Source organism: Myripristis murdjan, chromosome 11 (assembly GCF_902150065.1).
Source record: "Myripristis murdjan chromosome 11, fMyrMur1.1, whole genome shotgun sequence".
NCBI classification, from domain to species: domain Eukaryota; kingdom Metazoa; phylum Chordata; class Actinopteri; order Holocentriformes; family Holocentridae; genus Myripristis; species Myripristis murdjan.
In genome coordinates, this window is record NC_043990.1 from 29,100,080 (window position 1) to 29,116,736 (window position 16,657).

At 41.1% G+C, this 16,657-nt stretch overlaps 1 protein-coding gene across 1 annotated transcript in view; it reads right to left on the bottom strand.

The window, feature by feature from the left end:
• The window catches only part of nxph1 (neurexophilin 1), a 46,116-nt gene extending 41,225 nt beyond the window's left edge, over window positions 1–4,891 (bottom strand). The window contains exon 1 of the mRNA XM_030064465.1: window positions 4,567–4,891. Within this exon, the coding sequence (XP_029920325.1) occupies window positions 4,567–4,620 (54 nt within the window). The 5' untranslated portion in view covers window positions 4,621–4,891. The remainder of the gene's footprint in view (window positions 1–4,566) is intronic.
• Window positions 4,892–16,657: the final 11,766 nt, after the last annotated feature.

A 16,657-nucleotide genomic window follows, 5' to 3' on the forward strand; every position in this document is an offset into this window, starting at 1 on the left:
ATACTGTCAGATGTGCTCAGGTCGTTGGTATACACTGAAAACAGGACTGGAGAAATCACTGCCCCCAAGGGCTGCCGGTGGCAGGAGAGGTTCTTTCATTTTGTTACAACTGCCTCTTCCATGAACCTGGATTTTTTTTCACTGGTGTTAACATTTTTTTTCTTTTCATGCTCTGTCTAAACATGAAGCCATTGTTGATGTTCCTTCAAGGCCAGAAACAGTTAACTTCTACTATCATTATACTCTTCATTATAAAACCTACAAAAACTTGAAGTTACACAGTAGAGGTCAACTATCCAACGCTTAACAATTATATAGATATGTATTACATATATTAGTTGAGAGAGTGAAGCGTGACATTACAATGCTGTACTTTTTTAAATTTACGGTAATTTAAAGTGAAGCCACCTGGACCCCCCTCAAAGCCCCCTGGAATCCCTCAAGAACCCCCTGGAACCAGCTGCTCCTCCACGTTGAGAGGCCCTGGTGTATGTAAATGCACGGCAGCAGCTGGTGACCACTTGCCGTGAGAGGCACCTGACTCCCGGCATGTTTGTGCATGTAACAGCGCCCGGTAAGTGGGGTTAAAGCTTGAAGGGACCGAGACGGCGGAAGCGAATTGCAGCGCTGTTTTCTCCGAGCACTGAACTCTCAGCCCTTTTGTGCTCAGCTCTCCAGACTTGAATAGCACTAAAGTGACGCCTCCACGCTGCTTTAAAAGCCAAGCAGCACAAAGGTTGAACAAGGACTGAGAAAAAACCGCTTGCTCAGTCGACATCTGTGCAGAAAAACAGAACAGGTAGGCCGCGCTCCACGGGGCTCGCGCTAGACGGGCGCACAATGCCTTTCTAGTGCGCGCGTGGGCTCACTGACTTGTACAGCGGCACGCGCGCGTCCGCGAGCACCCCGCTAGGCTGTTACTTAGTAAAAATTCGGCCTGCCCTGCATTTCAGCGCGATGAAAACACACTGTTTTTTATTTTTATGAGTTGATTTCTCCGGATTGAGAAGGCAGGGGTGAGCAGAGGCACAGAAGAAACAGTTGTGGTGAGTTCACGCGGCATGAGCGGTGCTGTAGTGATCTCTGTGGGACTCGCCCTCTCCCACCGTGCCGCCTGCTCCACACTCCAGGCGCCATTTCCCCTATTTGATAGTAATGCTTTAATGTGGATGTTATGACTGGCACCAGTGGGAAGACTGCATCTGTTTCTCCCGGGTGGTGGTGGCGGGGAGGGGGGGGGGGAGTCAGCGACCGAGAGACCTGCCGTCTCACTCCCAGTCAAAACACAATGCCTATACAAGAGCCACCCTGCCAATTATGGCTCTCAGACGCTGTCAACAGTCCCAGCATGGCGCGTCAATCATGCAAGCAAATCTTAAAAATCTTTTATTCCCACTTCAAGTTCCAGGGAGAAGTGAAGCTAATGAGGTAATCAAGATGAGATGGAGATGAAACTTTATCCCCGTGGAGGAAACTGGGTCGCTGCTGCAGCAAATAACAGGATACAGAGTTTTAGTTTTATGCGCGACTTTGACAAACCAGTGTTGCCACGGTGTCCAGAGGATGCAAAGAAATAATTGCAATGAAATTACAATTAAATTTATCTTCTTCATTTCACTGCTTAATGGCTTTCTCTTTGACCGCCACATTGCATTGGATTTCGTTAAGAATGCATGAATGAATGAAAATAAACAAGAAAAACAAAAACAAAGAATAAATCGCTGTGTTATGATTGTGTGCATGAATCAACAAAGTCTGGATTGCGCTGTTATGGATGTATGAATGAAAAGTAATAGATAATGTGAAGCTGTGCGAAATCAAACAAACCAGAAACATTTACTCTGCACCGGATCTAAGGTGAAGCGGAGTGAAATATGAACAAAATCAGTATAATCCCAAATGGAATATGGCAGTCCAAGCATAACAATGGGCATGTTAATTAAATAGTGGACCCATAGGTGAGCGTCTCTCTCTGTGCTGCAGTTCTCGCTACCTGTGTTGTTATCAGGGTCAAGGCGCGGCGCTCAGACAAGAGGCTTAAGCAGAGACAAGAGCCTTTAACACGAAATAAAACCATCAAAGTTCAACTCTAATCCCCGCTGGTGTGGATAAGGCTGACAGTTAACAGGCTGGAAAATAATCTCGGTTTACTGTAGGCGGTGTGGGCTTGCTTTTTTATTATTCCCCCCCAAGCTATACAATTCAGTTTGGATTTATTGGGAAGCCATGTGGATTTCTGTCAGAATGCACATTATTCAAAATTATATATTTCCCTACACAGTGGGAAAAATTCAGTGGATGAATGTGTTGATGCTACATTCCCCCGTAAAATGGCTGCTACAATATCTGTTAAAAATAAATAAATAAATAATAATTAAAAAGAAAAAAAAAACAGACATAAAATATAGGAGGAAGAGCAGCAAGCAAAAATGTGGCCTTTCTTCAGGCAAAAAGTCGGGCGAGAAAAATAACGAGGAGAATCAAAAAAAAAGTCTGAGAATAAAACTCTGAAATTAAACTTGAATTGTCAGCCAAATAATTCAGTTTTAATTACAGATTGGATTATTATCATTTGTTTTGTTTTTTTAGCTCTGCAAATGTTTATAAATCCCCTTTTTTCCTCTCCATTTACTCTGCATGGTTTTAATGAAAAGATATGCTGTCAGGACCTTGGAGAGCTCCTTTAGATTCAACAAAGCGAAGTCCACTTCAGTGCCTCTGTTCTGTGAAATTCATGGAGTCCATCGGTTTTTGCCTGAATTAATCATTTGCACTAAATTGCCCCATGACCGCAGTTTTGAAATAATTAACACGATATGAAAAGGCGCATCAATGGTTTACCTTATACGGGGTTAGATGAAACAAACATTCAGACCCACATATGTAGATATAATACAGAGATTTAAAGCGCAAATTACAAACTTAATGATATGGATTTTTAAAACAAACAAACAAAAAAAAAATGTGTGTTTTAAAATGGTCATAGAGTTTAGAGTTTGTTGGCAACAGTGAGGGGAGATGTGCCCTGTGAGTAAATTTGATTAGGCTTTTCGGCTGCTAGAAATAAAATGTTAGAACAAGCTGCTACATTTAAAATAAAATTTAATCTTCTTCAGGCTTTACATCCGATGTGAATTAGTGAAGACTGAGAATTAGCCTTTCTCTTGTTTCTAGGCCTGATATTCGATTTTCTGATGGTGTGATGTACCTAGAAATGGAGCCCGAAAAATCTTTACTTTTCGTCTTCTTCCCGTGTGTATGTATGTGCGTGCGTGCGTGCATGCGTGTGTGTGTGTGTGTGTGTGTGTGTGTGTGTGTGTGTGTGTGTGTGTGCGTGTGTGTGTGTGCGTGCGTGCGTGCGTTAGGGAGAGAGATAGTCTTTTTTGTCAGAAGAATAATAAGAGAATAATACAATCAAAACAAAACAAGCATAAAAAAGGAAAACATCAGTAAAAGTCCTGAAAACTTCAGGGAGGGGTTTAATGGTTATGGAAACATAGATACTCAGCTTCAATTGAGCGCTGAGCCTCTTTAACCCAGCTCCTTGGTTTTAGCTGTCAAGGCTGGCTGTGAGGGCTCTTATTAACGACTGAAGTGAGCAATTATGGATTTCACTGGACATCAACTCTACAGTCCGGATAAAAAACAAATAAGTAAATAATAATAATAATAATAATAAATAATAATAATAATAAAGGTAAAGCCACTTCTAGTTCCAACTTTATCTGTCAAAGACCAAAAAAAAAAAAAAAAAAAAAAAAAACTCCAACAGAAGTCATACTCTCTCCCACAGGAGAAGAAATTGTACTATTTCCAAACACTGCCAATACCACATGGTATTACTGCTAAATATATATTTACTATTAAATACTAATACTAACAATTCCTACTGTAGAGGATATTCTTTTACTGTGACCCTTCACCAAACTGATTATCAACCATGAAAAAAAAATCATAATTTACTCAGATCAGTGTGAATGTCCAGGGAGCCCGTGATGGAGACAGGGAGCTTTTTTATTTGTTAGGGCGCCCCCATGAGACACACTGCGTTCTCAGGCTGTCCCGTTTGGTGATCGCTGCATTTGGCACCCAATTGATCGGGATTTTAAACAACATCAGCGTGTTAATATTCTCCCAAAGCTCTTAGGTGAGTTCAGCGAGGTGTTTTTTGCTCATACACTGAGGCGCAAGAGAGACTCCCTCAATAAAACCAAGAAAGTATTGGATCCGTCTAGTGCATTTTACGCACAGATTGCGCGTGGGGTTCCGGCCCGCAAGATGTAAGTTTGCACGTCACACCAGTATTGAGAAGTAGGTGTAGGAATGTTAAAGTCATCCTAAAGTCGCCAGGTGCTTTGTTCACTGTGCCACACTGTCAAAAGCCCGCGCCCGCTCGCTGCGGCGCAAATTCAGTTGGAAACCGACAAAAGTCGTAATAGTTTAAATATTCAGCAGTTCTAAACGTTAGACTTTCTGCAGACAAAAAATACAGACACAGCAGCGTGTGGCGAAGAGATTATTCGGGGGGAATTTGCTGGAGAATGTAAGCAAGGGGATCCAACTCACCAGGTAAAGTGCAGGCGTCAGGAGGAACACGGCACACCAACACGTCACCTGCATCCTCCCGGAGCTCAAACTTCCACTAATTTCCCTTGGCTGGTTGTTTTGGCTTTGCGGACCATAAATCCACCCCGGTATCCGCTTCACAGCACGGTCAAGCCCCTCAGCAGCCAAGGCAAAAATGACATGACGCACCCCATGACCGCAGAACAAGCTTAGAGTTGGGAGACTGATACAGGACGGAGGGGCGCCGGTATACGTGGTGGCGGCGGTGGAGGAGGAGGTGGAGGAAGGAGGGGGGGATGGGAAAAAACACAAATAATGGTTACATGAGAGTTAATCCAGGCAGAGATTGTAGCAGTGTCATAGTTCAGAGCAGGAGGAGGGATCGGGTCCTGGTCTGATTGTCTTGCTGCCGTGTGCAGCGGTCGGAGCGCTCCTGTCTGAGGGGAACAGTGGGGCTTTCCGCTTTATAATACGCGCCTATAACACAACCGGGGAGACACTCCGCTGTGGGGGGAGGGACGAGAGAGAGGGGTGTGCGCGTGTGTGTGTGTGAGAGAGAGAAAGGGGTGAAGAGGGGCAGGAAAAGACGAAAAAGACGGGAAGAGATTGGTCCGAGACGCAGCATGGATCAAAAAACCCTTTATTTGGTAAATAGTCGCTCCAAAGCTCGTCAGAAAAAAAAAGCGTTTCACCTTGGCTGCCGGTTTGTGCGCTTGATATAGATGAATGAGCTGATATTCAGAACTGCGTTGCCACTAACTCCAGGCAGTCCCCCTTCCCTCTCCTTCCCTCCCCCCTTCAGCCCCCTATGCAACCACATGCTGGAGGTTCAAACCTACAAAAAAAAGAAAGAAAGAAAAAGGGGAAAAAGGGGAAAAGAAAAGAAAAAATAAAAGACTATTAATTTTAGTTGTCACTTTGGTTCAAATGTTGCAAATCTGCAGACAGTAGCTGCCTTTCATGATGCATTTCCAATCTTTTGATAATCACCATGGGCCACTGCAGAAGCACATTACTCACAAACAGTAATATTGCATTGTTATTCCACTGAACACCTCAGCGGAGTCCATTGTTAAATAATTTCTTTGGCATTTCCATGCAAATACGCACGCACGCACGCACGCACACACACACACACACACACACACACACACACACACACACACACCAAGAATACACACACCATCTTTCCTTCCGATGAACGGGTAAAATAATTTTTATTTATATTACTTTTATTGCATGGCTGGAAGTAAATGTGTGCAAGCTATTCAAAATGTTGCAACTTGCCAAGGAAAGGTGTGTGTACGTGTACAAATGCAACCAAGTGTGTTTTTTATGAGCCACATCAAACTATTATCCATGTGTTCAGAGGCAGGGCAAGGTGAATGGAGGCTGGTCAGATGCTGAGTGTGTGTTTTCTTGGTTTGGGGTAGATAGATAGAATCCTTTGTCCTGAAAACAGAAGGTCCGGGGAGGTGAGCTGAAAAAGAAAAGACAGGAGGGGCCGCGCTTTAATAAATCCTCAGTGGTCTCATTGCTACAACATTGCAGTGGTCTGGCATTGTCGCCATAACTCAGCCAGCAGGGCTGATGGGATCCGGCTCTGAATGGGCCAGATAGCCTTCACAGTCCCAGCATGCCATGCAGCAGCAAGCCCAGGTTGAGATAAATCACTGGGGGCCGGCTGCCTTCCGCTGTGGCTGTGCTGAACCAGACTCTGGTTTGTGGTACCTTAAAGGACCCATATTATTCCATTTTCATTGCTCTGTTCTCAAATCCACTCAGGCTCAGGATTAAGATTACATTTCTTCATGATATTTTGCAAATAAAATGTTAGGTAAGGATTTAATCGCATCGGATAAATTGAATGAATTTGAAGACAACGTCCTTGCAATACTAGATCCTGACTGACCGACAACACTGGCTCCTATGGTTCAAATGCTGCAAACTGGATTTCGGTAATTCTTCAGTTAGTGGAACCATCCAGGACTAAATCTAGTTGTGGTTTGAATTAGTTTGAAGCTGTCTGGAAAAAAGGGAAGGAGATAAGAAACTGCAATAACTTCAAATTTGAACAGTGTCTTTGATCATTTTTTGATCATTGTTCAATATAGGACCTTGAAACTCACAGGTATGGTAGGTGAGCCACTTGACTCACCTACCATACCTGTCAGAAGGACAGAATAGGGAGGTGCAAGAGCATGACTGGGGAACATAAAGCTTTGATCAGGGGCCATGCATGATGTGTCTATTGTCAGGGCTCATGACTCAGCTAGACCTTGTGTCTAAAATGACCTTTTGGCTTTGTTTTTCACAGGAATTAAACCTTTTTTTCTGTTTAAACCAGACTAACCCAGAGCTATTTTGTAATTCATGAAGTGCAACAGAGTCCAAATAACAAGAGAGCATTTCGAAGGCTCAAACTAGTCATTGTTTTGCTTTGATCTGATTGGCTCATGGTCATGGAGTGTGCAGTGGTCAGCGAGGATAAAGTTTGGAAAAAACAATTGATAATGACAGAGACATAAAAATGTTAACATTTGAAAAAGTAATCCATCATTATGGCAGCTGACTCATTGATTGAACTCTCTAAAACAAACCGTACTTGCATTTGGTGGGTGTTAATTTCAGACACCATCAACCACCAACACAAATACAGCAAACAGTGGCCTATCTGGTATATCAGTCTGAGTTCATCTGGATAGCCTGAAGAGGTATACAAACTGTTTTCTTTCATGCAGCTTCTTTGTGTACATATGGGGAAATTTACAGCTGTTGCAACATCGAAAACAGAAATCTCTTAACCCTGGAAAAGCTTGGCAATTTTAGACATCTAAGAAAAGTTACAAAAAGGAACAATCCATCAATTGTAGGTTATAAAACTACTGTTTCCTTGCATGAGTTTGAAAATCTAACAAGACTGGTTTGTATTGAAGGATGTAGGCAAAGACATGGAGAGACATTTTAAATGCAGAGATATTTCAAAGCTAAAAGTCAAGGCCTTTCTAGAGTTTATATAATAAAAAAGGCCGAGTGAGAATGGGGATGCTGTTTAGTGCTTTGACAAATGTTTCAGAATGTTATCCCAGTCACCAGCATAAAAAGTCAGCGGGAAGTATGAGTCCCATTGCTTTTCAAGGGCACTACAGAGCATCAGTGAAGCACAGAGAGTTACAACTGAGCCACTGAGTTGTGTCAGTGTTGGAGAATGAGAGCCATTCACGAGAGTGATGTGAACTCAGCTCGGGCCCCGGTGAAGATTATGAAATGGGAGAAAGGGAACATTTCTTACTTCTCAATCAAACACCTGCTTGCCTTCCTCTTTTCATCAGCAGATTGTCTCTCATTGCGAGAGTATAATCAAGAGGTCAAGTTGTTAATTTTCCAAGCACACCTTTTGGTGCCCATTCAGTGCTGGTTGAGGCTTTGGGGAGAAAATTACAGGGTAGCTTCTTCCTAATAGCACACCAATGGACTGAAGGGAGGAGGGGCAGGAGATAAAGACAAGAGAGAGGAAGGGGATGATTGCCCAGCTGAGTGACGCTGGCGTCCGGTGGCATGAATATGCTCGGCTGGCGTGGCTCCATCCTCCGATTGTGAGGGCAGATGTTGCTGCGGGCCCTCAGGCATGGCCATGATGCGGCGGCAGGTTTGCGTGGCTGCCGCCCAGCCAGATGCCATCTAAAGTGTCACTCCACATCCGCAGCACATGATAGGAGTCAAACCGGCCTTGACCAGAAGGGGCGAGGGTGCGCTTCACGCCATGTGTGGCTACAAAGCCTAGGCTTCTGCAGTCATGGTTGAGGCTGCCAATGTCTTTCATGTGGATGTGAGAGTGGGCGGGCTGAGGGGGAGCTGACAGAGACAAATGGCTGAGCAGAGTGTCGGTCACAGGATGCAGCTGCTGCACATCAACTGCTTCCTCATCACAATTAGAATGACTGCCGGCCTCGCTATAGACGAGGAGGAGGGACGGAAGCTCAAGTTTTTAATTTTGTTTATGAGGGGTTTGACTGCAAATCTTCCAAGTCAAAGAGAGACTTGTGACTTTGCTTGTGAAAAACTTTCAAAACTAGTCTTGGTTTCTATGAGAGAGGATATCAGAGTCTGTCCTTGCTTTATGCTTCTCCAAACCATTAAAGTTTTGGCAAAAAAAAAGGTGCTCATTGGCATCAAGGGTAAAAGAATATTTGCAAAAACGAAGCCGAGGCACTCTTCTCTAGTGTGCAAAAGTTAAAGCTGCATTTGGCAAGAATATTAGATACATCTGCCTTAAAAGCCTAAGCCATAACTTAGGACTCCAACAGAGAGGAGCAATCCATCCCAGCTAACTGAAAAACCATATATTCACCACAGATTGTATTTCCCCCAATTGGATTCTAAAGTTATGAATCAAAACTGAAATACATGCTGTCTCATGCAAGAGCTCCGTCCAGAGAAAGCCGGACTCACCAACTTTAGATCATGATCTTGTCTCATCGGTTTCTCTTGGTATAAAATAGGAAAGTGTGGACATCATACCAGTTCCAGAGGTGAATGTCCCGGGTCATAGTGCCATTTACATGTTTGAAAAATCACTTTTAAACTATTTCTAGAAATATGCAATTTGCCACCAACTCCTGAATCAAATATTATAATGCAATCTTTAAATAAATACTGCTTTGCTAATCTGTCTCAAAACCTCTTCAGCCCTCCTGGTCCCATCGGTGCAGTCTTCACTATAGATGCATGCTGCTTTTTACCAACCTACAGAACTTTATTTCAAATTCAGGTAGATCCCAAAGATCAAAAAGATCCCAAATATGTCCTGCTGAATTACAAGGAATGGTGTATAACATCATGGCACAGTATATTTAGATATTTTCTATTTGATGAAATACCACAGCCATAATACAATAGGCTGCAGCAACAATGGCTTTGAATATTTCACTCAATATAAGCCTGTCTTCAATGAGAAATTGCACCCACCAAATACAGAATATGTATGTGACACTGTCATACAATGTGAAAAAACTATTACTTTGAGGGGAAATTTAAGGAAAAATCTGGACTGAAGGGGTTAGCATTTGTTGCCATGCTAAAACAATCACAATCTAAGGACTCCACCACTTGTACCCTAGCCTAATTTAAAATGTTCAGCACTGTACATGTATCAGATTCATCTGAGGACAACAAATAAAACAAGACAAACAAACAAAAAAATACATTTTAGAAACAACTGAAGCATTTAATGAACCCAGATTTATCTTCACATCACACAGGCTAATTCAGGAGTGATTTCTGCTCTTGAAACATAACCGATCTTGTGTTATGGTAGATCCTGTCCAAAGCCCAGTATAGCCCAGCATATTTTCTCACTGGACTTCACTTCCAAAATCACCGGCCATCTAGTGATACCCACTTTGCAATTGCTGCCAACATGCAGGCTGCCAACATGCCAAGTCTTTATTTTTATGATGGCCACCCCACAAGGTTTGGCATACACTTTTTTCCTAGTAATCATCTTTTCACTCACACCACTCATGTCCCTGCTTTCATATAACACGATTGGTTTAGGGAGCAGTTGTAGTGGCAGACTTTTCTCAAACCCTTATCTTAAAAACACTGACTGCCAGTTTCCTTGATTGAGGAAGTGCTTTATTTTATCAGTGGGAGATTATCAGTTAAAAGGAGACATCTTTTATCTTTGGGCTTAGGGGAATAGAACTTAGGAACAGAGAGTGCTGTGTCGATGCTCTTTAGTGCTTGACCTAGTATCCTCTCTTAATCAAATTTTCACCAGATCTTGATGTCTCTGAGGTCAAAGCAAATTCACCCTTTTGAAGTGGGTTTTACAACATGACTTAATTGATTAGGACAGCCTGTAGGACTTCCTTTTCTTGGCAGGGTGAATTTAATTGGAAGACAGAGACATGATTATGCGAAGCGCTGATTAAATGAGAGAACCAAGACCATTCAGACTGTCTCTGCTTTAGTTCCCAAACTACGATCATAATCAGGGTGGGTTCTGATGATAAAGGCAATTACATTACTTCAACAAGCAGAGGACAACTCACTTAACCAGTGGAGTAATATAATAATTCAGCTTAATTGTCAATCCACGTTAGGGTAGTATCAGTCCCTTCTGGATCCACCCACGGGCAAACAAATTTTGCGGCCAATAATATAAACACGAAGATACTTCTGCCACCCAAATTCTCTCTGTGTTCTGATCCAGAATCAGATGTATAACCTTTGTATATCACCTCTTCTCCTGTTTCCTGCAGCATTTATAAAAACCTATCTTTTTCTTCTGGCAAAGGTTAATTTTCATTGACCCAAGCCTCTCTTCTTTTCTTGTACAGAGCCGTAAGTCACATTACAAGTATTAGGGCAGCAATTCAGTGAAATACATGAATGCTCCATTGAAGCCAACTAAATTCAAGGCTGCATCAAGCTGCAGAGCCTGCACTTTTAACTGTCTTTTAGGGACATCTTGTGGTGAAAAGTCATATTGCAGCACATTTGGAACTGTGCGTTCTTAATTACTGTAAAAAATAAGTTACATCAGTCATTTTTATGGGTCTGTAAATGCAAACTGGGTTCATTCAGTAATTAAAAAAAAAAAAAAAAAAATCAGCCAAGGGAAATGCAACTAGTTAGTGGTCGACCCATTTCTCAACTTACCTGTTATGTGATTAGAATAAAGGCAACAATATCACCCATGTGTCTCTGGTGCTCCATGCCAACACTTAAGCACAGGCCAGGCTTCAGTCTCCACAATGTTGAGTGATAGGCTCCATGCACTTCAGCACACACTGTAAGGCGTGACAGTTGGCCACTAGCATTGTGTAAAAAATGACAACATGACACCGTGAGCAGCTCCATTGCTAAATGATAAGTAGGTTAATCTTGAAAGCCATGCAGATGAGACTGTTCTGTGTTCTGTGTCCAGTTTGTGTGTTAGCAGAGTGTTAACACCACAAAGCAGACAGAAAGAATTATTGATTCAGCAGATGAAACATTAACAGGGGTACTTCTCTTCAGCAGAGAGGTCAAAGATTCAAATCTCAGTTTGGCTCGTGGGCTGGTAATGCAGAAGTGGCAAACTGCTGTGGAACAGATCTTGCCTGCAGCATGCCTGACATAAGGCCTGTTTTAGGTGACGCTGTGGTAAATTCCTGCGGCCCTGATTTGGTAAAAATTTGGTCGCATTTTTGGACCTGACGTTGCATGAAATCCTCCCCGGCACTGTAGTGCATGAAAAGGGATTTTTTTTTTTTTTTTTTACTTAAGGTGCTCCCTGGGCAAAGTTCTGGCCTCCTGAAGTATTGAAATGGGTACAAGTCTGCACCGTTTTTTGTTTTTCTTCTCTGACAATAAACTTCTATCCCTATGTCTAGCTCCCTCAGGTCACAGCGGTCGCCATCCAAGCATGTTTGCTTTGAAACGGCTGCTAACGTGACCGTCACCTGGTCACCCTTCCACGCACTGATACTGATGGAGCAAAAATGGTGCCAAGTGATTGTGAAGTCTGACTTTTTTCCCGGAGTTGGTTTTGTGATGGAAATGTATGACTATTTTTTTTCCATATATATCTTTATTGGGTTATTAACACAAAAATACAGTTTCAATCAGTGAGGATACATTTCACCCATTTTTCCACCTTTTACAGCAACAACCCCGCTCCCCACCCCCCAACTAGAGAGTCATGTTCACATGATATAAGCAAACAAGTAATAATAAAGCAAACAAAATAGGCAAACACAACTCTCCCCCCCCCCCCAAGAAAACACAGGAGGGGTGAACAGTAACCAAAGCAACAATGGCAACAACAACAACAACAACAAAAGAGAAAAGAAAAATAAATAAATAAAATAAAATAAAATAAAATAAATAATAATAATAAATAAATAAATAACAGGGGACTTTTAGAGGAGGAATCTAAAATGCTTTTTTTTTTTTTTCTTTTTGGACTATAATACTTTGTATGTATGACTATTTTGAATGCATGTTGTTTTGAGAAGCAAAACTTTTTATTTTTGTGACCCCAGCAAATTAGCATCAGGAGGCCAGAACTTTGCCCAGGGGACCATTGGTGTGAATGTGTGTGTTTATCGATGTGTGTTAACCCTGTGATTGACTGGGAACCTGTCCAGGATATTTCCTAGATGTGAGAAATCCAGAAGCTCTTGTGAGAGTTGGGGAAAAAAAGCTTTGCAATGGATATTAGATCTGCACAGGAAATGTGAAGGGGCAAAGAGAGGTGTTAGCATGAGCCCTGTCCAGATGATCCAAACTCTCACAAACGTGAAACTCATGCAAATCGAGGTTGTTAGGTAAGGTTAGGGTTAAGGTGAAGGTTAGGGCAGAGTCAAGTGCCACTATGCTGAATCAAGTGTGCATGTGCAAGAATGTGCGAGAGTTTTCCAAATCAAGGGTTACCATCTGGACATGACCCTTAAGATCTCCTTTTGCTATTGCAGTGAATAGCTACTGACAAGAAAGCACATAAACACTGTGAGAATGGGGCAACATGAGGAAGATTATGAGAAGTTTGTTGCTGTTGTCAAACTGGGAAACTGAACTGTAGTATTTGGACGGGAAGGTTTTACATGTTTGCCTGTAGGATTTGGCAAAAGTTGAACGTATCAGTCTTTGGCAACATTGGGCTCAACGTTAGCTCACACTGGCTACGCTAATGAAGGATTGTTGTAACAGTCATTAGTTCTCTGCTTTCTGTCATGGAGCAACAATGAATGAATCAGACAATTTTTTATTACTGTGTCATGCTACACAGTGACCCAGATAGGATTACAAGACACCATTATATCATGAAAATAAGGTACAAACTGAAGGCCTGTGCTCTTAACAGAGCATTTAGGGGCTACAGCACCAGAAAGATGCAGAATAATACAGTCTTATTATCATGCTTTTTTTTTTTTTTTTTTTTTTTTTTTTTTTTTTTTTCAAATAATCTGATAAATAGGAAAATACATATATTCTGAAAGAGCCATTTAAGGAATTTTGCACAGTGTACAATTCACTTTATATAATAACTGTCTCTTGTAACATGAACAATATGCAGCAAAACTGTAGTGTTCACAGTGTTCAGATCACACTACAGCTGTCTCAGTAAAACGTCTTGCTTCAGTGACAGGTGGCAGTATTCTACTTCTGATTTGGGCACACAGTTACCTCTTCTGCTCAGACAGATTATACTTATTTCTCATTATGGAGTTCATTCTTTGTCAAACAAAAAGTCCTAATTTTTGTCATAGCCCACGTGTTAGTAACCCAATCCATTTTTTCACTTTTCAAAAATACAGTTCTCCATACCAACAAAGTCAAATTGCTCCAAGTTAAAATAAGGATAGTTGAAGCCTTTATTCACACGCAGTCTGCGCATAGCTTCTGCCCATGACCCGTTTCTTCTTTATCCCACAATTTTTATTTTTTATTTTTAGCAAAGTGAAATATTTGGATGCCAAAGGAACTTCAGCTGCCTACATGGGTCATGACACAACAGTTCAGCAGATTGCGAGGGGAGAATGTAGCCTGGTCTTTGGCTCTGCAGAGCTGTTTGTGTCCAGCTCACAGTGGAGAGCTGGCCTACAGACCTCATGATACCCGAGCAGGTTAACTTGTGGTTTTCAGTGTGAAAGGTTTTATATTCTCAACGCCCTCTCTGCAGAGAGCCTGGATACACCGCTATCAGGAGCGGGAGATTAGTCTTTCCCTGATTTCCACCCAGTGCATGCTGGGATAGGCTCCAGTCCCCTGTGGCCCTTAATAGAAAGAAGAAGATATGGAAAATGCATGGATTTATGGCTGGGCGTTAAACTAGAGCTTCTGATGTCTTTAAATGTCATTATGGAGCCAGCTATGTTAGCATGGAGACAGTGATTTACCAGGGACATATGGATGACTTTGTTGCAAATTTTGATACCCCACAAAAAAAAAAAAAAAAAAAAAAAATCAATGCATACAGAAAGTTCAAATATTTCCCTTGTTTATTATCAGCAATTAGTCAAATACATATAAACAAACAGTAGGAAAAGGACAGATTTCATCAGCGACTTTGTTTTTCACAAGGTAATCAATATCGCTTTTAACACACCCACATTCACGCTTCCAGTTTTGTTTTGTTTGTCAGTTTTCTTTTTTTTTTGTATTTTTTTGTATTTGTTTTTACTTAACATCTTGTACAATAAAAAAGAGAACCGATTATAATACATAAATAATAAATAAAAAAAGAAATATTTTGCACTTTATTTACAACTCATATTCCAAGAAATATAAATTAAACATTCCTTTAACTTACTAGCAACAAACTCCACAGAATAGTAAATCGCCAATCTCTGGCAATGATATGATGTCTCCATACTCCATAAATAATACACTGTTCACTTCGAGTGGATGGACTTATACATTACATCGGACAGTTTTTGATCGTTTGCTAACTATTTAATGCATAAGCAGCTGCCTCTCGGCTAATAATTTGCATATACAGTAACTTATCTTCAGACTGAAGCCAGAGGCAATTGCAAACAATGTCAGTGCATCATCAGAGAAAAGAGCTTGTGCTAAAAGCTCTTTCACCTTTTTGTTACTGTATGTGACTGTATCATCAAAACACCTTTTCAAATAGTTTATGTCCAACTTTTCCCCCTGGGTATAGGATTCTGCTGGGATTATGAAGGCTGATAATTATATTTTCTGTTGATAAGCAATCATTGTTCAATTTTCCTGTCAAATTCCAAGTATTCAGTGTTTCCTCCAGATTTGTTTTGTTGTCAGGGTGGAAAAGCCTCTGAAACAGCATTAAGACCATTATGGGACATTAAAACTCTCCACTCAAACTAAAACTCATGAAATCCATTTAGTGTTAGCAGCTTTTTAAGGCAGGGTGACCCTCCACACCTTGTAGTAGGGAACCTCTGGGATACACTACTGCCTTTAGAAGAAGAATTAATTTTAATTAAAACAAATCAATAATTCAGGGCCTTCCTGACTGTCCAAAACGTCTATTACAAAACATCAGCATAATACTGGCAGGTCAATATCTGATATTGAATAAAAGACCAATATCACAGACCGACCCCACTGAAGACCGGTCCGAATCAAAGCATAGAGAGAAGGCATAGAAAGAAATCTGAAGGATCAAACTGAACTTGTTTACGTAGAGTCGGTTGTTCCCTGATGTACTACTGCATACAGCTGTTAGACTGGATTGAGGGTATGTGAGTCAGCAGAGACAGAGCAAGTGGAAACGGGACAGACATGACATCACACCGTTGAAGACCAATGGAAATTCAAAAACATAGTTGAGATTCAGTCAAACTCATTATGCATACGTTCTTACTGTGATCCAATTTAGCCTTTGTGTTTAAGGGACAGTTCACTCATTTTGAAAAGGTGATATTTCACTTCCCCCCAGCTGTTCTGTAGGACAGTAGTGGCTCTATCCTCCTCTCATTGTTACTGAGTGCTGGATACTGGCTGGATGCTCCACATGCTAACTGTCAGCCTCCTGCCACTGAGGTGGTCATGTAGTGCAAAAAGTCAAAGTGTTGCTTTCTAAAATGCACATATGACTACAGAAAGCAGACAGTACACTGCAAAAACTCAAAATAATCTTAAGATTATTTGTCTTATTTCAAGTCAAAAATGTCTTATTACTAGTCAAAATATCTCATTACACTTCAGAAGTAACTTGTTTTTAGACAATTGTCTCTTGTTTCAAGTGAAAATTCGCTTGAAACAAGTGAAAATTTGCTTGTTTCATTGGCAAAATTTGTTTCTTGTTTCTAGCTGATTTTCACTTATTTCAAGTGAATTTTCACTTTTTCCATTGGCAAATTTTGCCAATGAAACAAGCAAATTTTCACTTGTTTCAAGTCAATTTTCACTTAAAATAAGTGAAAATTGTCTAAAAACAAGTTACTTCTGAGGTGATCATGTCTTATTTTAAGTGTAATGAGATATTTTGACTAGAAATAAGACATTTTTGACTTGAAATAAGACAAATAATCTTGGTAAGATTTTGCGTTTTTGCAGTGTAGTTTTACTCAAATTACAGTTTATAACTGTACTTTTCCTTTTAAGATCC